General features: G+C 44.1%; 1 protein-coding gene across 2 annotated transcripts in view; it reads left to right on the top strand.

Annotated features, from left to right (window-relative positions):
- The first annotated feature begins 1,817 nt into the window (after positions 1–1,817).
- The window catches only part of ARMC1 (armadillo repeat containing 1), a 32,265-nt gene continuing 7,178 nt past the window's right edge, over positions 1,818–26,904 (top strand). The window contains exons 1-4 of one of the 2 annotated variants that reach the window (XM_004047101.5): positions 1,818–2,468; positions 9,014–9,231; positions 14,104–14,195; positions 23,085–23,274. In XM_004047101.5, the coding sequence (XP_004047149.1) occupies positions 9,049–9,231; positions 14,104–14,195; positions 23,085–23,274 (465 nt within the window). In that variant the 5' untranslated portion in view covers positions 1,818–2,468; positions 9,014–9,048. Of the gene's footprint in view, positions 2,469–9,013; positions 9,232–14,103; positions 14,196–23,084; positions 23,275–26,904 lie in introns of those variants that run through there. The other variant, XM_019032832.4, reaches the window with a different exon arrangement.

Raw genomic sequence — 26,904 nt, forward strand, 5'->3', positions numbered from 1 at the left:
ACAAATTATTAAAATCTTTAAATACCTCCCTAAAGCTTATAATCCATAGGTGCTTAGGAAACTGGTAATTATTTTTTTGTGAACACATCCCCTGCTTCTTAATAGCAGTCATCTATTCTGTAATGGCAGTGTGCAGGAAGAATTACTTTTCTCAATAATGACAGAAGCATGATTATATTTAGTATTTATTTATTTATTTATTTTGAGACGGAGACTCGCTCTGTCTCCCAGACTGGAGTGCAGTGGCACGACCTCGGCTTAGAACCTCCGCCTCATGGGTTCAAGCAATTCCCCTGCCTCAGCCTCCGGAGTAGCTGGGACTACAGGCGCCCGCCACCACGCCAGGCTAATTTTTTGTATTTTTAGTAGAGACGGCTGACCGGGCGCGGTGGCTTACGCCTGTAACCCCAGCACTTTGGGAGGCCGAGGCGGGCGGATCACCTGAGGTCGGGAGATCGAGGCCAGCCTGACCAACATGGAGAAACTCCGTCTCTACTAAAAATACAAAAATTAGCCGGGCGTGGTGGCGCATGCCTGTAATTCGGGAGGCGGAGGTTGTGGTGAGCCGAGATTGCGCCATTGTACTCCAGCCTGGGCAGGAAGATAGAAACTCTGTCTCAAAAAAAAAAAAAAAAAAAAAAAAAAAGTAGAGACGGGGTTTCACCATGTTGGCCAGGCTAGTCTCGAACTCCTGAACTCAGGTGATCCACCCACCTCGGCCTCCCAAAGTGCTGGGATTACAGGCGTGAGCCCTCGTACCTGCCTTCCTAATATATTAACGTTAACAAAAATAGCAAGTTTAATTTCCTGGGGTTTTTTTTTAGTTGTTTTTAATAACTATACTGAAGAAAGTAACTCAACCAAATGGGTTATGTTTAACCTGGCTGTGCCCTTTGGACTTTTTTTTTTTTTTTTTTTTAGACCGTCTCACTCTGTTGCCCAGGCTGGAGTGCAGTGGCGCGATCTCGGCTAACTGCAACCTCAGCCTCCCAGGTTCAATCGATTCTCCTGCCTCAGCCTCCCGAGTAGCTGGGATTACAGGCGCCCGCAACGACGCCTGGTTAGTTTTGTTTGTTTGTTTGTTTTTAGTAGAGACAGAGTTTCACCATGTTGGCCAAGCTGGTGTCGAAATCCTGACCTCAAGTGATCCGCCCGCCTCGGCCTCCCAAAGTGCTGGGATTACACGCGTGAGCCACCGCACCCGGCCTATTTGTTTTCTACTTAGCTTATTTTGCTCCTAGTTTGAGTTCATTGGAAGCAAGAGGATAACCGAGAACAAGGGAACGTAAATAAATTCAAGAAGTAGCTGCTTGGTTTTTAAATTCAAGAAGTATAGGAGATATTAGCATTGAATACAATCTGGGATATTTATTTTATCCACACTCTTTTCCTATTAGAGGCCTCTCATATTCCTTCTGACTTTAATACATGAGCTACGTGGCCGAATCAAACTGTTATAGAGAGAATCCAGAATCTGTTTATTGGGGTTATTGACTGCAATGGATACATTATTCTCAAAGATCTGCCTGCGGGTTAAGAGTAGGTTTGTATTTAAAGAAATTAAAAAAAAAAATAAAATCTATGCCTAAACAAAAACTTCAAGTGATTGCCATCCATAAAACAAGTATATAAATCCTTACTTTGATAAACTACATAGAAGATATTTTAAAATATGAATTTGAGAAGATTCTGATAATTCCTTACAAGAAAAAAAAATTCTTCCCCAAAATAAATTGCTACTTAAACGAAAACTGTACTTTGCGTCTTTCAAGCTGCTAGGGAGACAGTGGACACCAAGAAGAAATTAACGAAAATCCAAGGAACGCCTAATGTAGTGCTAACGTCCACAGTAAAACACAAAACAAAAAAAATTTATGAATTAAGACTCACAGAAGCGAATAAAATATTAGGTATTGCCTTTATTAGAATTGCAAGAGTTGCTAAAGAAGAAATACTCAATTTGAATTACCGAATGCAGGACCGGAGAAGTCCTGCCGACCCCGCAAAGCTGGGTATTGAGGTTGCGAAAGCGTGACAGTTTCCCAGCCGGAATCAAATTTCTTCGGTTAGGGCTTGGTGGACGGCGAGTAGTTAGGGCCAATATAGTGTTCCTGGGTCCTCATTGGATCAGTCCCTTGACTCTTAGTGTATTTCCCTAAACCACCTATGAGCGCTTCACTCTAAAAAGACCTTCACTGATTGGATACTTTATCTTCACGTTGGACTCATTATCAGCCAATAGGAGGGCATAAGCGACAGAGGCGTCAGGTCACCTGGGAAGAGTCTGCAGAGCCTTTGCCCGCCAGCGCCTTCGCTCTTTGGCTCCCTGAGTTAGTCCGGTTGTTTGCGATCGCCGCGTTCGGGGCTGCGAACCGAAGGGCTCGCTCCGCGCCGCCTGGGTCTCTACCTCATCCGTAGGTGTGGCCCTGATGGTGTGGCAGGCTCTGGACTCCTAAAGCTCTGGAGCGGTATGTGGGGTCCACGGGCGGCAGACAAAGCAGTGGAGCCGGGAAGGCCGCGGGAAGCGGCCCCTGCACCGAGGCAGCGAATCCACCTGGGAGGGGCGCCTCGCCTGCCTCTTGTCAGATCCAGTAGTGGGTCCCAGTGAGGCGCTTTAGCACGCTCTACCCCCACGTGTCCCGTGAATCTGTTAGCTTTGCTCATTTCTTCTTTGTCCCCCCTCACATCTGACTTTTACTAACCCCAGTATTATTAATGGGTGTCATCTCATCTTTTCATCTCTCCAGGTTATTCTTTGGTAACTTTCTGTTAGTTTTGTGCACCTGCGTGTCTCCTAAGAGCGGAAAGACATAGTTGTGTTAGGCTTAATTCAAGAGAGACCAGTGTTCCCATTTTTATATTTAAGACTGTGTTTTGGGAGGGCGGGGGTAGGTATTCTTGCAGTTAGCAACTCCTTTCGTGATACTTAGTGCACTGAAGTGTCAGGGCAGTGCAGAAGGTACCTCCAACACCTGGCAGGACAGATGTCCCCACATGAGCAAGTAGTATTCTGGTTTGGTAATTGCTGGTGTTTGATTTTACCATTTCGCGTTCTTACTTTAATCTGATAACCGCTGAGGATTGTTATGTGAGATAACTGAGGCTCTAAGAACTTAACTTCTCAAAGTTACAGTTAACTCTTCGAGTAAGGGGAAAGTCAGATTTAATATCAACGCTTATGTTATTTTTATCAAAGCCCACCTAACTGAATAAGGATTTAGGTTAAACGTATTCCCTCTGCATCTCTTGGCATGTGAGAATTAAATCTTTGAATTGAATGGTGAATCTTGACTGTACGAGAAGTAAAAATCTTGCAGGCATCTGCCTAATTACAGGTGTCTCACATGTATCTTCTAACTGCTTGCTTCTCAGAGTGTGACAAGTAGCATAGGCCTCACCTGGAAGCTTGTTGGAAATGCGGAATCTCAGACTCTCCCACCTACTGAATCAGCATTTGCTTTTTAACAGGAACCTTTAAGTGACCAGAGTGCTCATTAAAGCATGAGAAGTATTCTTTGTCATAGAATGATTTGTTTTTCCAAGTTGAACTAAACAAGAGAAAGTAAAGGTATAAAAAGTCTTTTCACATTTTCATCATTTGTTAGTGAGGCTATGGTCTTTATTTTTTATTTTTTATTTTTTGAGACGGAGTATCGCTCTGTCGCTCAGGCTGGAGTTCAGTGGCGCGATCCCGGCTCACTGCAACCTCCGCCTCCCGGGTTCAAGCGATTCTCCTGCCTCAACCTCTGGAGTACCAGAGGCCTTGGCCTCCCGAAGTGCTGGGATTACAGGCGTGAGCCACTGTGCCCGGTGTCTTGTAGAGTTTTATTTTATTATTACTATTATTATTATTTTGAGACGGTATCTCGCTCTGTTGCCCAGGCTGGAGTGCAGTGGCACAATCTAAGCTCACTGCAAGTTCCGCCTCCCGGTTTCACGCCATTCTCCTGACCCAGCCTCCCGAGTAGCTGGGACTACAGGTGCCCCCCACCACGCCTGGCTAATATTTTGTATTTTTAGTAGAGACGGGGTTTTACTGTGTGAGCCAGGATGGTCTCAATCACCTGACCTCGTAATCCGCTCGCCTCTGCCTCCCAAATTTTATTATTATTATTTTGAGATGAGCTGTCACTCTGTCGAGCTCCCAGGCTCAGGTGATCCTCCCACCTCAGCTTTTGTATTTTTAGTAGAGATGGGGTTTTGCCATGTTGCCCAGGCTGGTCTTGAACTTCTAGGCTCAAGAGATCCACCCCCCTGGGCCTCCCAAAGTGCTTGTATTACCGGCCTGAGCCATGGTACCTGGCCATCTTACAGAGTTTTAGAGCTTAGCATTTTATTCATATGTTCATAGCCATGTTTAAAAGAGATGCATTTATACAGCAGCATAAAGTTTTAGTGGCTCTGCCACTGCCATCCAGCCTGGGCAACAGAGCGAGACCGTATCTTAAAAATAAAATAAAAATTATTTTGCACTTTGCCAAATTGGGCATATAGTGGGTAGGATAGACTGAATCCTGAAATATTCATTTAAAATCATTTTTTCCATCCTATGAAGATAGACTTTTTTTTTTTTTAAGAGGCAGGGTCTTGCTATGTTGTCCATGCTGTAGTAAAGTGGCTGTTCACAGGCAAGATCATAGCACACTGTAGACTTGAACTCTGGCCTCAAGCAGTCTCCTGCCTCAGCCTCCCGAGTTACTGCACCCAGCAAAGGCAGAGATTTTTATCAAACAACTTGAGTGTGTGAAGTTGATGAAATTAACACAGAAACATAATATGTATCTAATACATGATTGGGGTTAGAGTTGTAACTTTGGTTTATCTGTTTTCAGTTTCCTAACTGTTCTATTGCTATCTCATAAAATCTGCTTTGTGAACGCTGCAATCCACAGAAATATTGACCATTAAACAGAATTCAAGCAATGGCCAGGCGTGGTGGCTCATGCCTGTAATCCCAGCACTTTGGGAGGCCGAGGAGGGTGGATCACCTGAGGTCAGGAGTTCAAGACCAGCCTGGCCAACACGGCGAAACCCCGTCTCTACTAAAAATCAAAAATTAGCCGGGCATGGTGGCAGGCACCTGTAGTCCCAGCTACTTGGGAGGTTGAGGCAGGAGAATTGCTTGAACCTGAGAGGCAGAGGTTGTGATAAGCCGAAATCGTACCACGCCACTCCAGCCTGGGTGACAGAATGAGACCCTGTTCCCCCCCAAAAATTCAAGCAATGTGGTAGTTAGAAATGGATGTCAGAGTAACTTGATATCATCAAGAATATCAAGGTAAGAAAAATGAGTCTTAACTGTGAGGAGTTCTCTCCTGAAGTTTTACATAAAACCCTTCTAATTTGAGGGACAAATCACAGCTTCTGTCAGCTTTTCTTGCCTTCCTTTAAATGCCATGGGAAATGCAGTGACCACAGTTTCTGCCTCTGTTATACAGTAAACCCATGACATCGTCTGATTCAACCAAGCATGAATCGAAAATATTGTACAATATTCTCAGGATTTGAAACCTGTGGATACAGAGCACCAACTGCATTAGCTAAGGTCTTTGATGGATCCTGTGCAGATGCTGATTTGAGCCCAATCCTTATCAGTGCTCTTTGAAGACTGGAAGGTTTTTTGTTTGTGTTTTTTTTTTTTTTAGACAGAGTCTGGCACTGTTGCCCAGGCTGGAGTGCAGTGGCACTATCTCGGCTCACTGCAACCTCCGCCTCCCGGGTTCAAGCGATTCTCCTGCCTCAGCTTCCCAAGTAGCTGAGATTACAGGCACCTACCACCATGCCCAGCTAATTTTTGTATTTTTAGTAGAGACGGAGTTTCACCATGCTGGCCAGGCTGGTCGCAAACTCCTGACCTCAAGCGATCCGCCTGCCTTGGCCTCCCAAAGTGTTGGGATTACAGGCGTGAGCCACTGCTCCTGGCCGAAGATTGGAAGTTTTAGTTGTTTTGATTTTTGTTCATCCCAAAGGAACAGGAAAGCTATGTAACTTTTTTTCAGTAGAGTTCCTACTGAATAGTTATCTAATGGCTCCTTGAATGAGAATGGAACTCTTCAGTTTCAAGGCCAGCGTTGTATGCAAAAGGCCAACACCCAGAGTGTTTGGTTCTTTTTTTCCCTGATTTATTTTAAAACATTTTATTGTAAATTGGTAATTTATAGTTGTATATATTTATGGGGTACAAAATGATGTTATGATTCATGAATATAAAGTGGAGCAATTAAATCAAGCTAGTTAACATATCTATCACCTTATACTTATTTTTTGTGGTGAGACCACTTGAAATTTACTCAGCGATTTTTTTCTGTTTTGCTTTTGAGACAGAGTCTAGCTCTGTCACCCAGGCTGGAGTGCAGTGGCACGATCTTGGCTCACTGCAACCTCCACCTCCCGAGTTCAAGCAATTCTCTGGCCTCAGCCTCCCAAGTAGCTGGGATTCCAGGTTTGCGCCACCATGCCTGGCTAATTTTTGTATTTTTAGTAGAGATGACGTTTCACCATATTGGTCAGGCTGGTCTCAAACTCCTGACTTCAGGTGATCCACCCGCCTTGTCCTCCCAAAGTGCTGGGATTACAGGCATAAGTCACCACCCCTGGCAACTCATAGCCATTTTAAGACCGAGAATATACTGTTTTGTTTTGATTTTTTTTTTTTTTTGAGACGGAGTGTTGCTCTGTTGCCCAGGCTGGAGTGCAGGGGTACAATCTCGGCTCACTGTAACCTCCATCTCCCAAGTTCAAGCGATTCTCCTGCCTCAGCCTCCCGAGTAGCTGGGATTACAGGCGCCCGCCAGCACGCCCAGCTAATTTTTGTACTTTTAGTAGAGACGGGGTTTCACCACGATGGTCAGGCTGGTCTTGAACTCCTGACCTCATGATCCGCCTGCCTTGGCCTCCCAAAGTGCTGGGATTATAGGTGTGAGCCACCGCGCCCATCTGGAATACACTGTTATTAACTATATTCACCATCTTGTGCAATAGATGTCAAAAAAACCCTCACTTATTCCTACTACGACTTTGTATCCTTTGATCCTCATCTCCTCATTTTGCCTATCCGCCAGCCTTTTACCACCATTCTGTTCTCTGCTGCTGAGTTCTATTGTTTTAGATTCAACAGTTAAGCAACAACATGCAGCATTTCTCTTTCTGTGCCTAGTTTACTTCATTTAGCACAATGTTCTCCAGTTCTGTCCATGTTGTCACAAGTGACAGAATTTCCTTCTTTTTTAAGGGTGAATAGTATTCCATTGTGTCATTGTGTATGTATATCACATTTTCTTTCTTTTTTTTTTTTTTTTTTTTTGAGATGGAGTCTCGCCCTGTCATCCAGGCTGTAGTGCAATGGCGCAATCTCGGCTCACTGCAACCTCCGCTTCCCAGGTTCAGTCAATTCTCCCTGCCTCAGCCTCCTGAGTAGCTGAGATTACAGGCACCCACCACCAAGCCCAGCTAATTTTTGTATTTTTAGTAGAGACGGGGTTTCACCATGTTGACCAGGCTGGTCTTGAACTCCTGACCTCAGGTGATCCACCCGCCTTGGCCTCCCAAAGTGCTGGGATTACAGGCGTGAGCCACTGCACCCGGCCGATATGCTGATTTTTTTTGTTTGCTTGTTTTGAGACAGAGTTTTGCTCATGCAGTGGCACAATCTCAGCTCACTGCAATCTCCGCCTCCTGGCTTTAATAAATTCTCCTGCCTCAGCCTCCCGAGTAGCTAGGATTACAGGTGCGTGCCACCACGCCCGGCTAATTTTGTATTTTTAGTAGAGACGGGGTTTCATCATGTTGGCCAGGCTGATCTTGAACTCCTGACCTCAGATCTGCCTGCCTCGGCCTCCCAAAGTGCTGGGATTACAGGCATGAGCCACCATGCCAGGCCAAAATACTGATTTTAAAACGAAAGTATGAGGCTGGACACGGTGGCTCATGCCTGTAATCCCAGCATTTTGGAAGGCCAAGGTGGGCAGATCATTTAAGGTCAGGAGTTTGAGACCAGCCTGACCAACATGGTGAAACCTAGTCTCTACTAAAAATACAAAAAAAAAAAAAAAAAAATTAGCCGGGCGTGGCTAAGAGGCTGAGGCAGGAGAATTGCTTGAACTGGGAGGCGGAGGTTGTAGTGAGCTGAGGTTGCGCCACTGCACTCCAGCCTGGGTGACAGAATGCGACTCTGTCTTGGAGAAAACAAACAAAACAAACAAGGAAAACAAAGTATGCAAAGTGGAAAGACTGCTGATGAGTTTAGGAAATAGTAGATAATATTTTAGGCCGGTTCTATGCTAACTAGATTTTGTGATGTGGGGCAAATTATTGAACCTCTCTATGACTGTCTCCTCATCTGGCAAATGAATTATGTCAAATTCTACTTCGTTCTTCCTATTTTTGCTTTTCTGTTAGGCAGTAGAATATGGCATAATCAGATGGACAGATGTATTTAGATTCAGTGTAGATTCACTATGATCTTTCACACTCTACTGGCCTGAGCCACAGGCTAAATACCTTTCCTGTCTTCTTGATATACAGACTTCTGCCTCCTTTTTCCAAGGGCATTTTATTCTTTGTAGAGAGAGTATGCTAGGTTTTTGTTCATTGATGAATAAGAAAGCTGTAAACTAGCCACTTTTCCCTCAGGCACTTGTTTTAGGGCTAGAAATAGTCTAGAGGATAAAAAGCACTGGCAATATTAACAGTTTTAGAAGTATAGCAAAGCTTACTAGCTTGAACTGTAAAGATCTTTATTGTGATTTTATTGTTAAAATATGTATGCTAAAACATAATTTATTGGAATATTGAGGATAACATATGTTCTTTAAACATTGTGCACACAAATTTTTTCGGTCGTCTTACGTTCATTTTACTTTTCTCAAACTGTAGAGTTGCCGATTTCTAAGTTTTTATGTGATTTAGTTTTAGTTACCTGATTCTTTCTAAAGGTGTTGTAATCCTGGTTATTTCACAAGTGCTATAATATACCTCAGCAGCCTAGAACTAATTCTGCAAACCTTTTCTACAGAATTTAAGATTTTATTCATGTGCCTGGCATAGAAGATGAATTCTTCCACTTCCACCATGAGTGAAGAGCCTGATGCTCTATCGGTAGTTAACCAGTTACGGGATCTAGCAGCAGATCCGTTAAACAGAAGAGCCATCGTCCAGGATCAGGGATGTCTGCCTGGCCTTATTTTATTTATGGACCATCCCAACCCTCCAGTCGTCCACTCCGCTTTGCTTGTAAGTTGCCTTTAGTAATTTCAATCTCTGTTTTATTTTTGCAGTTAAGGTGAGAATTTGGAAAAAGTGCTAGATGACAAGGTAAAAAAACGGAAAGAGAGCAATTAGTAGTTTGTATTTATGTATGTACAAACATATGTATGTGTGGTCTGTGGTCTGTTTACACCAGTGGTAACATGCTACATTGTTTTTATTCTTTATTTTTTTTTTTGAGTCATCTAGGCCTGGAGTACACTGTGGCAGGATCTTAGTTCACTGCAATCTCCACCTCCTGGGCTTAAACCATCCCCCCCCACCTCAGCCTCCCAAGTAGCTGGGATGATAGGCACACACCACCATGCCAGCCAAATTTTTGATATTTTGTAGAGATAGGGTTTTGCCATGTTGGCCAGGCTCAAACTCCTGAGCTCAAGTGATCCTTCCACTTCAGCCTCCCAAAGTGTTGGAATTACAGCTGTGAGTCACCATGGCCAGCCTTGTTTTTATTCTTTTATACAAATTGTTGCATACTCCATGCATGGAATGTCCTACCACTTCCTTTTCATTTAACAATCTTGAGGATTGGATCATATCATACACAGAGACACTCAAAGAGGCACTTATTTTGTTTTTATTTTATAACAGCTTTTTAAGATGTAAGCACACAGCATCATATAATTCACTCATTTAAAGTATACAATTAAGTGATTTTAGTATATTCACAGAGTTGTGTGTCACCATCACCGCAACTTTTTATTTTTATTATAAATAAATTTTTTTTTTTTTTTTTTTTTTTAAGTAGAGATAGGATGTAGCTATGTTAACTAGGCTGGTCTCAAACTCCTGGCCTCAAGTGATTCTTTTACCTCGAGCTCTCAAAGTGCTTAGATTACAGATGTGAGCCACTGTGCCCGGCCCACCACAGCTTTTTATCTATTGCTTCCCAGACCCCAACACTCCCTGTCCCTAAGCAACTACTAGTCTACTTTTTGTATGTCTATATTTGCCTATTCTGGCAAAAATGCCTATATATTTTGCATATAAATAGGGCCAGACGTGGTGGCTCACTCCTGTAATCCTAGCACTTTGGGAGGCCGAGGTGGGTGGATCACCTGAGGTCAGGAGTTTGACACCAGCTTGGCCAACGTAGTGAAACCCTGTCTGTACTAAAAATATAAAACAATTAGCCGGGCGTGGTGGTGGGTGCCTGAAATCCCAGCTACTCAGGAGGCTGAGGCAGGAGAATCCCTTGAACCCAGGAGGCAGAGGTTGCAGTGAGCCAAGATTGTGCCATTGCACTCGAGCCTGGGCAACAAGAGCGAAACTCTGTCTCAAAAAAAAAAAAAAAAAAAGTTGTTACAAAAATTAATGTTTTGGAAATTTTATCTATTGCCCTTTATTTAAGGACTCATGATGATTCCCCATTTAGTCTAATTTCACAAGTTTGTACAGAAGGCATATAGACTTTTCCTTTTGGAAAAAAATTTCTATTTTGCCTTTACAGAATGAAGTTTAGCAGTCAAAAAAGACATTGGTATAAGAGAACAGTAGTAACAAATGGGAAAAATGGCACAGCCCCCAGTCTGGGTTCAATTTCAATAAGAAATGCAAGAAGGATGAGAAGAAAGAGGGGGTTGATCTATAGATAGGGACTTGGGGCTAAAGGAAGTAAGTCTTTTTTTTTTTTAAATAGACTATAACATGTCTAAGTTCAGAGGGCAAGGGCTACTAGAATGGGAGAGGTTTGAGGGGAAGGCTCTCATAATTGCAGAAAATAGGAAAGATTTGCTAACTGAGGAGAATGATAAAGTTGTTCAGCAGTGTTGAGGGCTGATTAGTTTGGTAATACTGAATCGATATGATTCAGGCCTGCTGTAGGCTCAGAGAGCCAAGTACTTGGATTTGTCCAGAGTTGTTACTTGGCCAGGTTAAGTTGGGCAGAATGATTGTGCAAGGGAGTTTAGGATCTTGGCAGGATTGGTTGAAATGATATACACTAGATACTAGGCTGAATAGGAAGGAAGTATAAAGTCATGGAGGGACAGAGCTAAGGAGAGGGATCAGTGAGTGAAAGTTCCCAAGAGGCTGAAGAAAAGATTTTTTTGTTGTTGTTTTTGAGACAGAGTTTTGCTCTTGCCGCCCAGGCTGGAGAGCAATGGCACAATCTTGGCTCACTGCAACCTCCGCCTCCTGGGTTCAAGCGATTCTCCTGCCTCAGCCTTCTGAGTAGCTAGAATTACAGGCCCGCACCGTCACATGTGGCTAATTTTTGTATTTTTAGTAGAGACGGTTTTTCACCATGTTGGCCAGGCTAGTCTCGAACTCATGACCTCAGGTGATCTGCCTGTCTTGGCCTCTCAAAGTGCTGAAATTATAGGTGTGAGGCACCACGCCTGGCCATTGGGTGTGTTGTTTTTATGATTTCCTTTTTTCGTCACTGTTAGCTTATTAGTATACACTTTTGTTTTTATTTTAATTTATTTAGTGGTTGCTGTAGGTTTTACAATATGCGTCTTTAACTTCTTACAGCCTACCTTTAAATGAATCATACCCTTAACATGTAGTGTAAGAATCACACAAGAGTATATTTCCATTTCTTTCTCCCATCTTTTGTGCTATTTTTGTCATACATTTTACTTCTACATATGTTTAAAAACCTACAGTGTATATATTTTTGCCTTAAACAGTCAATTATCTTTTAAAGAGATTAAAAATTTAAAAATGTCTTTTTTTTTTTTTTTGAGATGGAGTCTTGCTCTGTCACCTAGGCTGGAGTGCAGTGGCGTAATCTCAGCTCACTGCAACCTCTGCCTCCCGGGTTCAAATGATTCTTCTGCCTCAGCCTCCCTAGCAGCTGAGATTACAGGTGCATGTCAGCATGCCTGGCTAATTTTTGTATTTTTAGTAGAGACGGGGTTTTGCCATGTTGGCCAGGCTGGTCTTGAACTCCTGAGCTCAGGTGATCTGCCCCCCTCAGCTTCCCAAGGTACTGAGATTATAGGCGTGAGCCACCATGCCTAGCAAAAAAAGGTCTTTTATATTTACCTTCATTTTTACATTTCTGGTGTTCTTTATTCCCCAATATAGATTCATTTTTGTTTTTTGGGTTTTGTTTTCGTTTTTGTTTTGAAACAGGGTCTTGGCTGGGCGTGGTGGCTCATGCCTGTAATCCAAGCACTTTGGGAGGCCGAGGCAGGTGGATCACCTGAGGTCAGGAGTTCAAGACCAGCCTGGCCAACATGGCAAAAACCCATCATTACTAAAAATACAAAAATTAGCCAGGCGTGGTGGCTGGCACCTGTAATCCCAGCTACTCAGGAGGCTGAGGCAAGAGAATCGCTTGAACCCGGAGGGTGGAGGTTGCAGTAGGCCGAATTTGTGCCACTTCACTCCAGCCTGGGTGAAAGAACAAAAACTCCATCACACCAAAAAAAAAAAAAAAAAAAAAAAATTTTACTTTGTTGTCTTCTGGCATGTATGGTTTCTAATAAGAAAACTGCTGTAATTCTTGTTCTTACCTTATATAATGCCTTTTTCTGGCTTCTTCTGGAACTTTATTAGTGATTTTCAGCAAATAATTATGATGTCTTTGATATGGATGGTGGTTTTTTTTGGTTGTTTTGTTTTTGAGATGCAGTCTTGCTCTGTCGCCCAGGCTGGAGTGCAGTGTGTGATCTCGGCTCACTGCAACCTCCGCCTCCTGGGTTCAAGTGATTCTCCTGCCTCAGTCTCCCTAGTAGCTGGGATTACAGGTGCGTGCCTTCATGCCCGGCTAATTTTTGTATTTTTAGTAGAAACTGGGTTTTGCCATGTTGGCCAGGCTGGTCTCGAACTCCTGACCTTAAGTGATCGGCCTGCCTTGGCCTCCCAAAGTGCTGGGATTACAGCCGTGAACCACTCAGCGCCCAACATTTTTTTTTTTTTTTTTTTTTTTTTGAGACGGAGTCTTGCTCTGTCGCCCAGGCTGGAGTGCGGCAGCGCGATCTCGGCTCACTGCAACCTCCGCCTCCCTGGTTCAAGCAATTCTCCTGCCTCAGCCTCCTGAGTAGCTGGGATTACAGGCACCTGCCACCATGCCCAGCTAATTTTTGTATTTTTAGTAGAGATGGGGTTTCACCATGTTGGTCAGGCTGGTCTCGAACCCCTGACCTCGTGACCCACCCGCCTTGGCCTCCTAAAGTGCTGAGATTACAGGCGTGAGCCACTGCGCCCAGCCTTTTTTTTTTTTTTTTTTTAATTTTTTGTGAGATGGAGTCTCGCTGTTGCCATGCTGGAGTGCAGTGGCGTGATCTCAGCTCACTGCAACCTCCGCCTCCCGTGTTCAAGCAATTCTCCTCCCTCAGCCTTCCAAGTAGCTGGGACTACAGGCACATGCTACCACATCCAGCTAATTTTTGTATTTTTAGTAGAGGTGAGGTTTCACCATGTTGGCCAGGATGGTCTTGATCTGCCCACCTCAGCCTCCCAAAGTGCTGGGATTATAGGTGTGAGCCACTGCGCCCACGTCGTTCCCCCCCCCACCTTTTTTTTTTCTTTTGAGGCACAGTAACTCTGTCATTCAGGTTGGAGTGCAATGGCGCAATCACAGCTCACTTCCCCACTAAATGGAATATAGTTCCATCTCTGTCAAGTGGTGAAAGTAAAACCAGAACAACCTAATTTTGACCTTGTGACTAAGTTAGGAACCTTCATTTCAAAGAGTAGATCAGCTACTACAGCTCAAAGGATCATTTCTTCCCTAGGGAATAATTCTGAATCATCTCATTTAAAGGATTTTATTCTAAAAACAAAAACCTATTTTCTCCTTTTTTGTTTTCTTGCAGTAAATTAGTAGTAGTTTCAATTTTGAATAGTCTGGACAGACGAATTAACTTATTACTTCTTCTGCTGTAGGCTCTTCGATACTTGGCAGAATGCCGTGCAAACAGAGAAAAGATGAAAGGAGAACTGGGTATGATGTTGAGCTTACAAAATGTTATACAGAAGTAAGTACAATAGACAGTGTCTCATTTATTTATATACTTACTTATATTACTTACTTACAGGGCCTCACTATGTTGCCCATGCTGGGTTCAAGCGATCCTTCCACCTTGGCTTTCCAAAGTGCTGGAATTATAGGCATGATTACTACTATTATTGGATTACTATGTTTTAATGTCCCGTAGTTAACTGTTTTTAATCATTTAGCTGGCTGAGGGAGGAGAACCGCTGGAACCCCGGAGGTGGAGGTTGCAGTGAGCTGAGATTGTGCCATTGCGCTCTAGCCTGGGCGACAGAGCAAGATTCCATCTCAAAAAAAAAAAAAATTTCAATTTTAGGTAGAGAAAAATTACAAATTAGTCAAGAAGTAATTTATTACTGTAGGAAAATGGTAAAACTGTGGAACTATAAAATAAGAAAGTTAAGATGGTACTGGTAGAGGCATTTAATATTTCATACATGCTGGGCATGGTGGCTCATGCCTGAAATCCCAGCAATTTGGGAGGCCAAGGCAGGCGGATCACTTGTGGCCAGGAGTTCAAGACCAGCCTGGCCAACGTGGTGAAATCTCGTTTCTAGTAAAAATACAAAAATTAGCCTGGTGTGGTGGCACGTGCCTGTAATCCCAGCTACTCGGGAGGCTGAGGCAGGAGAATCACTTGAACCTGGGAGGTGGAGATTGCAGTAAGGTGAGATCCCACCACTGCACTCTAGCCTGGGCAACAGAGCGAGACTGTGTCTCAAAAAATAAAATTTATATAACCATTGTTGCTGATCTCTCATCTGTAACTGCTTTGTTTATCTAAGTAGACAGAAGCTTGTGTGACTCTGTAATATAGTTTTGTAGTAAATTCTTAAGTTTATAATTAAAATAGTGCAAGTAGCCTCAGTAGTTATACTGGCAGTCATAAGCATGCATACCCCCACTTTGCACATTGTTAATATGAATATGAATACTTGGCTATTTCTCCCCTCATCCTGTTGCTGCTAATGTGGAAGCCACTAGAACTGGTTTATAAGAGAATTAAGCCCTAAAGCCCTAAGGAATCCATTGGATATAATGGATTATCTTCTGTGCAATGTATCTGGAATGGTTTCAGCTCTATACTATCCTTGGAGTAATTGAGAAAATAATAACTCTGGGTTTTTTTGTTTGGTTGGTTAGTTTTTTGAGACAGGGTCTCGCTCTGTTGCTGAGGCTAGAGTGCAGTGGTATGATCATGGCTCACTGCAGCCTCAACCTCCCAAGCTCCAGCTATTCTCCCACCTCATCCTCCCAAGTAGCTGGGACTACAGACATGTGCCATTATACCTGGCTAATTTTTTAATTATTTTGCAGAGACATGGTCTCACTATGTTGCCTAGGCTGCTGTCCTGGGATCAAGCAATCCTTCTGCCTCAGCCTCCCAAAGTGCTGGAATTACAGGCATGAGCCATCACACCCTGCCCAGATAGTTGTGTTTTTTTTTTTTTTTTTAAATGGAACTAAATTCTTTTACAGGACCTCAGTTCAGAAAGGATGCTAGAGAAGTGATTAGTCAGAGGGATAGAAGCAGTGATTAACCAGGAAGAGGAGGGCTGGTTTAAGGATGACAACAGAAGCATCTTCCTTTTTTTTCTGAAACGGGTCTAGTATGGTAATCAATAGCAACATGTGGCAATTTAAATTAATTAAAATTAATGGCAGGGAGTGGTGGCTCACACCTGTAATCCCAGCACTTTGGGAGGCAGGTGGATCACCTGAGGTAGGGAGTTCGAGGCCAGCCTGGCCAACATGGTGAAACCCCATCTCTACCAAAAATATAAAAATTAGCCAGGTGTGGTGGCGGGCACCTGTAATCCCAGCTACTAAGGAGGCTGAAGCAGGAGAATCACTTGAACTCGGGAGGCAGAGGTTGCAGTGAGCCAAGATCGCACCACTGCACTCTAGCCTGGGCGACAGAATGAGACTCCCTCTCAAAAAAAAAAAAAAAAAGTAATAATAATAATAATTAATTAAAATTAAAAACTCAGCTCCTCAGTCACATTTGCCATATTCCAAGTGTTTAGTCATGTGGCTAGTGACACTATTTCCATCATCTCAGAAAGTTCTGATGTAGAGTGCTGCTCTAAAATTTTTCTTTTCTTGTCTCTTTTTTTTTGAGACCAGGTTTCAATATGTCACCTTGGCTGGTATGATGTTAGCTCAGTGCAACCTCTGCCTCATGGGCTCAAGTAATCCTCCTGCCTTAGCCTCCTGAGCAGCAGGGACTTAGGCCATCATGTCCTGCTAATTTTTTTTTTTTTTTTTGAGTCTCATCCTGTTGCCCAGGCTGGAGTGCAATGGCACGATCTTGGTTCACTGCAACCTCTGCCTCCTGGGCTCCAGCAGTTCTCCTGCCTCAGCCTCCCAAGTACCTGGGATTACAGGCACCCACCACCATGCCCGGCTAATTTTTGTGCTTTTAGTAGAGACAGGATTTGACCATGTTGGCCAGGCTGATTTTGAACTCCTGACCTCAGGTGATCCGCCCGTCTCAGCCTCCCAAAGTACTGGGATTACAGGTGTGAGTCACTGCGCCTGGCCTAATTTTTGTATTTTTTTGTAGAGATGGGGTCTCGACATGTTGCCTAGACTGGTTTCGAACTCCTGGACTCAAGTGATCCTCCTATCTCGGCCTCCCAACATGCTGGGATTACAGGTGTGAGCCACCATGCCCAGCTGCTCGAAAATTTCTTTTTTTTTCCTTTTTAGACAAAGTCTCACTCTCACCCAGGCTTGAGTGCAATGTCTGTGATCTCAGCTCACTGCAATCTCTTCCTCCCGGTTTCAAGCGATTCTCCTGTCTCAGCCTTCTGAGTACCTGGGACTACATGTATATGACACTGCACCCGTCTAATTTTTGCATTTTTAGTAGAGACGGAGTCTCACCATATTGGCCAGGCTGGTCTCGAACTCGTGGACTCAGGTGATCCACCTGCACTCGGCCTCTCTATAAGTGCTGGGATTACAGGGGTGAATCACCACCCCTGGCCTGCTCTAAAATTTCTTTGCTTAACTGCCTCTAGGCCTTTTTTTGTTTTGGATTATTTTTGTTTCATGGACTATTTTCCTAACAGATTTTACTGGCGAATTACTAAGTCAAAGATGTAAATATCTTTGTCTTTGTATCCCTGTTGTTTTCAAATGATACCTATGATGCTTTTACCAGCAGTTGCCATTTTCTGTTTGTTTGTTTGTTTTTTGTGAGATGGAGTCTCGCTCTGTAGCCCAGGCTGTAGTGCAGTGGCGCGATCTCGGCTCACTGCAACCTCTGCCTCCTGGGTTCAAGCGATTCTCCTGCCTCAGTCTCCCAAGAATCTGGGACCACAGGTACGTGCCACCACGCCCGGCTAATTTTTTGTATTTTTAGTAGAAATGGGGTTTCACTGCATTAGTCAGGATGGTCTCGGTCTCCTGACCTCATGATCTGCCCACCTCGGCCTCCCAAAGTGCTGGGATTACAGGTGTAAACCACCGCGCCCAGCCCGACAGTTACCTTTTTATTAGATTTTTCCAAACATTGGGATAGTTTCTTGACATCATAGTTCTCCTTCCCTGTTTAATTTGAAATCAACTTTAAAAACAATTTAAATGTCTGTGTTGAGACTGATAGAAAATGGATGGTTTGGATGGGGACATAATTCCACTGAAATTGATGTGGAAAACTTTTTACTTGGAGTTTTCTGGTGAGACACTTTACATTAGGTTCTTTTTTTTTTTTTTTTTTGAGACTGAGTCTCACCCTGTCACCCAGGCTGGAATGCAGTGGCCCAATCTTGGCTCACTGCAAGCTCTGCCTCCCGGGTTCAGGCCATTCTCCTGCCTCGGCCTCCCGAGTAGCTGGGACTACAGGCGCCCCCCACCACGCCCGGCTAATTTTTTGTATTTTTAGTAGAGACGGGGTTTCACCGTGTTAGCCAGGATGGTCTCAGACTCCTGACCTTGTGATCCGCCTGCCTCGGCCTCCCAAAGTGCTGGGATTACAGGCGTGAGCCGCTGCGCCTGGCCTTACATTAGGTTCTTAAAGGGATTAATGGCTGGGCGCCGTGGCTCATGCCAGTAATCTCAGCACTTTGGGAGGCCGAGGTGGGCGTATCACGAGGTCAGGAGTTCGAGACCAGCCTGACCAACATGGCGAAACCCCATCTCTGCTAAAAATATAAAAATTAGCCAGGCATGGTGGTATGTACCTGTAATCCCAGCTACTCATGGGGCTGAGACAGGAAAATCGCTTCAACCCGGGAGGTGGAGGTTGCAGTGAGCCAAGATTGCGCCACTGCACTCCAGCCTGGGCAACAGAGTGAGACTCTGTCCGCCCCCTCCCCCGCCGCCGAAAAAAGGATTAATTAGTATACTGCCTTAATTGGCTAAGAACTACCGTTACAGTTTTTTTTTTTTCTTTTTAATAATTTCAACTTTTATTTTAGATTCAGGGGTACATGAGCAGGTGTGTTACATGGGTACATTGCTTGATGTTGAGGTTTGGGCCATGAATTATCCTGTCACCCGGAGAGTGAGCGTAGTACCTAACAGTTGGTTTTTCAACCCTTGCCCCTGTCTAGTCGTTCCCAGTGTGTGTTGTTGCCATGAAGTAAAGGTATATTTTAGGTGTGATTAATTTTTTTTTTTTTTTAAATTGATCATTCTTGGGTGTTTCTCGCAGAGGGGGATTTGGCAGGGTCATAGGACAATAGTGGAGGGAAGGTCAGCGATAAACAAGTGAACAAAGGTCTCTGGTTTTCCTAGGCAGAGGACCCTGTGGCCTTCCGCAGTGTTTGTGTCCCTGGGTACTTGAGATTAAGGAGTGGTGATGACTCTTAAGCATCTGTTTAACAAAGCACATCTTGCACCGCCCTTAATCCATTTAACCCTGAGTGGACACAGCACACGTTTCAGAGAGCAACAGATTGGGGGTAAGGTCATAGATCAACAGCCTCCCAAGGCAGAAGAATTTTTCTTAGTATAGAACAAAATGGAGTCTCCTATGTCTACTTCTTTCTACACAGACACAGCAACAATCTGATTTCTCTATCTTTTCCCCACATTTCCCCCTTTTCTATTCGACAAAACCGCCATCGTCATCATGGCCCGTTCTCAATAAGCTGTTGGGTACACCTCCCAGACAGGGTGGCCACCGGGCAGAGGGGCTCCTCACTTCCCAGAAGGGGCGGCCGGGCAGAGGCGCCCCCCCCCGCCACCTCCCGGACGGGGTGGCTGCCTGGGCGGGGGCTGCCCCCTGCCTCCCTCCTGGACGGGGCGGCTGCCGGGCGGAGACGCTCCTCACTTCCCAGACGGGGCGGCCGCCGGGCGGAGACGCTCCTCACTTCCCAGACGGGGCGGCTGCCGGGTGGAGGGGCTCCTCACTTCTCAGACGGGGCGGATGCCAGGTGGAGGGGCTCCTCACTTCTCAGACAGGGCGGCTGCCGGGCAGAGGGGCTCCTCACTTCTCAGACGGGGCGGATGCCGGGTGGAGGGGCTCCTCACTTCTCAAACGGGGTGGCCGGGCAGAGACGCTCCTCACCTCCCAGACGGGGTCTCGGCGGGGCAGAGGCACTCCTCACATCCCAGACGGGGCGGCGGGGCAGAGGTGCTCCCCACATCTCAGACGATGGGTGGCCGGGCAGAGACGCTCCTCACTTCCTAGACGTGATGGCGGCCGGGAAGAGGCGCTCCTCACTTCCCAGACTGGGCAGCCGGGCAGAGGCGCTCCTCACATCCCAGACGATGGGCGGCCAGGCAGAGACGCTCCTCACTTCCCAGACGGGGTGGCGGCCGGGCAGAGGCTGCAATCTCGGCACTTTGGGAGGCCAAGGCAGGCGGCTGGGAGGTGGAGGTTGTAGCCAGCTGAGATCACGCCACTGCACTCCAGCCTGGACAACATTGAGCACTGAGTGAACGAGACTCCGTCTGCAATCCCGGCACCTCGGGAGGCCGAGGCTGGCAGATCACTCGTGGTTAGGAGCTGGAGACCAGCCCAGCCAACACAGCGAAACCCCCTCTCCACCAAAAAAATACGAAAACCAGTCAGGTGTGGCGGTGCGTGCCTGCAATCGCAGGCACTCGGCAGGCTGAGGCAGGAGAATCAGGCGGGGAGGTTGTAGTGAGCGGAGATGGCAGCAGTACAGTCCAGCTTCCGCTCGGCATCAGAGGGAGACCGGGGAGAGGGGAGAGGGAATTACTGTTACAGTTTTTATGCAAAACAAAGATAATTTATGTTTTAGTATTTTAATATTTTTTATCACTATTGCTTCATTAAGCATATTAAACAGTTTTGAAATAATCCAGGTTTTCAAAAAATGTATGACAGTTATTGGATGTTTTATTATGTGTTATGATTCATTTTTTAGTTGATGCAAAACTATTGACAATGGAAAGGAGTAACAAAAATACAGTTTTTCTTTCTTCTTCTTTTTTTTTTTGTGACGGAGTCTTGCTCTTGTTGCCCACACTGGAGTGCAATGGCATGATCTCGGCCCACTGCAACCTCCGCCTCCTGGGTTCAAGTGATTCTCCTGCCTCCACCGCCTGAGTAGCTGGGATTACAGGCACCCACCACCACACCTGGCTACTTTATTTTCTTTTATTTATTCATTTTTTCTTTTTGAGAGGGAGCCTCATTCTGTCTCCCAGGCTGGCATGCAGTCGTAGGATCTTGGCTCACTGCAACCTCCATCTCCCAGGTCCAAGTGATTCTCCTGCCTCAGCCCCCTGAGTAGCTGGGATTATAGACGCCTGCCACCACGCCCGGCTAGTTTTTGTACTTTTTTAGTAGAGATGGGGTTTCGCCATGTTGGCCAGGCTGGGCTCGAACTCCTAACCTCAGGTGATCCACCCACCTCAGCCTCACAAAGTGTTGGAATTACAGGCATGAGCCACTGTACCCGGCCCTGTTTTTTTTTTTTTAACTTAAATTCATAAGTTTCTCTAATCATTGTCTCTTCATGCTCTTTATAACTTGTTCTTGGTTAATATTTAAAATATCTGAGAACTGCAGTGACTTTTCAATGAACTCTAAAATAGCTATCAATAAAAATGCTGAGGCAACTAATACAAATTAGTCCTTTTGATAGCTTTCTGTAACACACGGCTAAAGTCACCCAAAGTAACTTATCTCTGTGGTCAACAGTGGCTCAGAAAAGCACTTGATATAGTAATTGAGTGTCTGGAATACTGTCAGATTATCACCCCTGGAATTAAAGCTCTAAGTAGCTAGAACATAATACAATCTGAGTATCAGAAATTGAAGTATTCCTACTCATTCACTAAATAACTTGCAAACATTTTTGTTAGGTTCTATGGAAGGTACAAAAAGGATACCTTCCTCCTCTTAAAAAGTTCATATACTTATAAAAGAAATAGAAAATTAAGATCAGTAGTATAAGTACAAGCATAGTACTCTGAATGCAAAGGGAGAACTGGGTTATTAGGTAGAGGCATTATATAGAAGGTGTTGGTCAAGCTGAGCCTTCAAGCATTGAAATAAGAGTTGGAAAGCCTGCAGTCTGGGTGAAGCTCTTCCAGCTGAGGAAAGACCTGAACAAAACTTAAGGGTAGAAAGCATTCTAGAACAAAGAACATATAAAAATGCATGGTCTTTGTAGGAGATGGCCAAGTGTCATAGTCAACCCAAAGAATAATAGAAGGACAAAATGAGCTGATGGAGATAGCCAAATGGGGCCAGATTTTAAGGCCTTGAGTGTACATTAAAGGGTTTGGACTTAGTTGAGCCCATTGATAGGTGAAATGAGGATTCTTTTCTTACAGTTACATGTACTTACTCTTTGTTCAGTTCCACTAATAAGAGCCATTAGACTGTGCTGTCCAGTATGGTTAGCCACTCACTCTGTTTGGCAATTTAAATTAATTAAAGGTAAATTAATTTTTTTTAGTTGCACTAGCCACATTTCAAGTGCTCAGTAGCCTCATGTGAGTGGAGAGTGCAGCTATAGAACATTTCTATCATTGCAGAAAGATTATTGGACAGCACAGTCCCCTAGATGTTGATGTGAGGATCTGTAGTAGGATTTAAAACTTAAGAATGAAAACTTTTGTTAGAGCTGTGGTTTTATGATAAACACATAATTTGTAATATGTAAAAAATGTAAATTAAAAAATTGGTTTTAACATACAAAGAAATCTTGAAATTAGTTGATAGTATGAATGATCCTTTTCAAATTTGGTTTCTCCTTTTGGATTTTTATATGTTGTATTTTCTTAAAAGTCAAGGTACTTTCAAATTGAGAGTTGAATGTTAGTGATAATACAGCAACATGTTACAACCTGATCTTGTTAGTTGATTTTGTATTTGATTATTTTTATTAAACACGTGTGGTTTTTTTTTTTTTTGAGATGGAGTCTCCCTCTGTCGCCCAGGCTGGAGCCCAGTGGTGTGATCTCAGCTCGCTGCAACTTCTGCCTCCCGGGTTCAAGTGATTCTCCTCTCTCAGACTCCTGAGTAGCTGGGATTACAGGCATGCGCCACCACACCCAGCTAATTTTTGTATTTTAGTAGAGATGGGGTTTCACTATGTTGGTCAGGCTTGAACTCCTGACTTCAAGTGATCCACCTGCCTTGGCCTCCCAAAGTGCTGGGATTACAGGCATGAGCCACTGTGCCTGGCCAAATGTGTTTTTATACCTCTATAGTGTTGGATTTTGAATCTCAATGAGCCACGAGTTTAAAATGAAATTAGAAGATTATTATAGACAAGATGCTTTTTTTACATTATTGATTATTCTAGGATTCACTGCTATTGCTTTTAAATTGAACAAGGCATTAGAGTAAAAGAAACAAGGCTCCTTTTAGTGGAGAAGTAAAATTACAGAATCAGTAGAAGTGACAAGACTAATTATATATGTGTTTCTTTTCAAGAACTACAACTCCAGGAGAAACAAAACTTCTGGCCTCTGAAATCTATGACATTCTTCAGTCCTCCAATATGGCAGATGGTGATAGTTTTAATGAGATGAATTCACGTCGAAGGAAAGCTCAGTTTTTTCTGGGAACTACAAACAAACGTGCCAAAACAGTGGTTTTGCATATAGATGGCCTTGATGATACGGTAAGGTCTGTTAGATGGGAAAGAGAAATCATGTTTACTGAATAGTTTCTTCAGTGCCACTTGCTAACAGTCTTTGAGAATAAATCTCGATATCAGTATTTTACTGATAAAAAGGGTCATTTTGTGCTAAAGAGGTCAGTTAATCATAGGATATAAGAATTTAAAATATGTATGTCCCTAATAATAGAACATCGAAATATATGAAGTAAAACTTAGAGAAATGGGGAGAAATAGAAAAATCCACAGTTAGAAATAGAGATTTTAACACAACTCTCTCAATACAGGAAGCATACAGAAAATCAGTAAGGATATAGAAGACTCAAATAATGCTATCAACCAATTTAACCTAATTTTTATTTTATTTCATTTATTTTTTAATATATTTTTTGAGATGGAATCTCACTCTGTCACCCAGGCTGGAGCACAGTGGTACAATCTTGGCTCATTGCAACCTCCGCCTCCCGGGTTCAGGTGTCTCTTCTGCCTCAGCCTCCCGAGTAGCTGGAATTACAAGTGTGCACCACCATGCCTGGCTAATTTTTGTGTTTTTAGTAGAGATGGGGTTTCACCATGTTGGCCAGGCTGGTCTCAACTCCTGACCTCAGGTGGTCCGCCAGCCTCAGCCTCCCAAAGTGCTCGATTACAGGGATGAGCCACCGTGCCCGGCCCAAAGCATGTTCTCTGAGCACAGTGAATGCAAATTAGAAATCAGTAACAGAAGGATATCTGAAAAATTTCCCCCACATTTGTAAAACTAAGTGACACATTTCTTTTTTTTTCCTTTTCTTTTTTCAGGGACAGGGTCTTGTTCTGTGGCCCAGGCTGGAGTGCAGTGGCACAATCATAGTCTACTGCAGGCTCGAACTCCTGGGCTCAAGTAATCTTTCTGCCTCAGCCTCCTGAGTAGCTGGGACTATGGACATGTGCCACCATGCCTGGCTAATTTTTAAGTTTTTGCAGAGATGGATTCTTGCTGTGTTGCCAGGTCTCAGACTCCTGGCCTCAACCAATCCTCCTGCCTCAACCCAGCAAAGAGCTCGGATTACAGGCATGAACCACTGCACCTAGCTAAATAGCACATTTCTAAAGTAATCTATGAGTCAATAAATAAAAGAGAAATTAGCATTTTGAACTGAATAAAAATAAAAATGAAAGTGAACTGAATAAAAATGAAAGTGTAGGCCGGGCACGGTGGCTCACACCTGTAATCCCAGCACTTTGGGAGGCCAAGGCGGATGGATCATGAGGTCAGGAGTTTGAGACCAGCCTGGCCAACACAGTGAAACCCCATCTCTACTAAAAATACAAAAATTAGCCGGGCATGGTGGTGCGCCTGTAGTCCCAGCTACTCGGGAGGCTGAGGCAGGAGAATCGCTTGAACCCAGGAGGTGGAGGTTGTGGTGAGCCGAGATCGCGCCACTGCATTCCAGCCTGAGTGACAGAGTGAGACTCCGTCTCAAAAAAAAAAAAAAAAAAAAAAGTGAAAGTGTAGTAAAAGTGAAAGTGATATATACATGAAAATGTAGCTGAAATTTGTTGGAAGTAGTTAAACAAAGTTTAAAGTGGAAATTCATTAGCTCCAGATGCCTAACTGTTTATATACAAAAAAGAAAGGGTATCAAGTCAGTGACTTAAGCTTCTACCTTAAGAAAATAGAAGCAGCTGAAGGGGATCACTGGATCCCAAGAGTTCAAGGTTATGGTGATCTATGATCGTGTCACTATACACTCCTGCATAGACAACAAAAACCCTGTCTCAGAAAAAAAAAAACTAGAAAAAGAAGAACAAATTAAAGCCACAACAAGCAGAAGAGAAGAAACAAGAAAGATCAGGGAAATGAAAAACTATAGAGAAAAACCAATGAAATCAAAAGCTGGTGTTTGACATGATTGTTAAAATTGAAAGCCTCTAGTCAGACAGATCAAGAATAAAAGAGAAAAGTCATAAATTATCAATATCAGAAATGAGAGAGGATACCACTATAGATCCTACAGACATCAAAAGGGTAAGTGAGGGCCAGGCACGGTGGCTTACGCCTGTAATGCCAGCACTTTGGGAGGCTGAGGCAGGTGGATCACTTGAGGTCAGGAGTTTGAGACCAGCCTGGCCAACATGGTAAAATCCCATCTCTACTAAAAATACAAAAATTAGCCAGGTGTGATGGTGCAGGCCTGTAATCCCAGCTACATGGGAGGCTGAGGCAGGAGAATCGCTTGAACCCAGGAGGCAGAGGTTGCAGTGAATGGAGATCACACCACTGCACTCCAGCCTGGGTGACAGAGCACAACTCCATCTCAAAAAAAAAAAAAAAAGGATAAGTGAATATTTTAAATACCTTTATGCCAATAAATTTCATAATGTAGATGAAACAGGTTTCATGAAAGACACAGATGACCGAAGCTCACTCAAGAAGAAACAGATGACCCAATTAGTTGAATATCTGCTAAAGAAATTGAATTTGTAGCTAAAAGTCATGCCATAAATAAAACTTCAAGCCCAGATAGAAGCATGTTTTCTAGTGTCTGGAAATCATTGGTTTTTAAATTTTTTTTTTTTTGAGACGGGGTTTTGCTCTTGTTGCCCAGGCTGGAGTGCGATGGCACAATCTCGGCTCGCTGCAACCTCCACCTCCTGGGTTCAAGTCTTTCTCCTGCCTCAGCCTCCCAAGTAGCTGGGATTACAGGTGCCCACCACCACACCCAGCTAATTTTTTTGTATTTAGTAGAGACGGGGTTTCGCCATGTTGGCCAGGCTGGTCTTGAACTCCTTACCTCAGGTAATCTGCCTGCTTTGGTCTCCCAAAGTGTTGGGATTACAGGCATGAGCCACTGCAGCCGGCCTTAAATTTTATTTTGTCAGCTGGGCACAGTGGGTCACTCCTATAATCCCAGCACTTTGGGAGGCCGAGGCAGGTGGATCACAAGGTCAGGAGTTCAAGACCAGCCTGGCCAACGTGGTGAAACCCCGTCTCTACTAAAGATACAAAAAATTAGCAGGGTGTGGTGGTGCATGCCTGTAATCCCAGCTACTCAGGAGGTTGAGTAAGGAGAATCGCTTGAACCTGGGAGGTGGAGGTTGCAGTGAGCTGAGATTGCGCCATTGCACTCCAGCCTGGGTGACAGGGCGAGATCCCGTCACACACACACAGAAATTTTTATTTTGTCTGTATTTTTAGTTGTTTAATTCTAGAGGCTAAATCTGGTCCCTGTTAATCCATCTGGACTGCAGCTGGAAGTTCACCTGAAGTTACCTTGCACAGAGATAAGTTATATAACTTTACCTATTTAGGGGTAGCAGTTGGTAGATTACCACTTACCTCTTTAGCAATGCCAGGTAGGTTACATTAGATTATTCACAGCTTTTTTCTTTTTCTTTTTTTTTTTTTTTTTTTGAGACAGAGTCTTGCTCTGTCCCCTAGGCTGGAGTGCAGTGTCGTGATCTCGGCTTACTGCAACCTTTGCCTCCCAGGTTCAAATGATTCTCCTGCCTCAGCCTCCCCTGTAGCTGGGACTACAGGCGCCCGCCACCATGCCCATCTAATTTTTGTGTTTTTAGTAGAGACAGGGTTTCACCATATTGGCCAGGCTGGTCTCGAACTCCTGACCTTGTGATCCACCCGCCTTGGCCTCC

The sequence above is a fragment of the Gorilla gorilla genome, chromosome 7, assembly GCF_029281585.2.
Source record: "Gorilla gorilla gorilla isolate KB3781 chromosome 7, NHGRI_mGorGor1-v2.1_pri, whole genome shotgun sequence".
Taxonomy (NCBI): domain Eukaryota; kingdom Metazoa; phylum Chordata; class Mammalia; order Primates; family Hominidae; genus Gorilla; species Gorilla gorilla.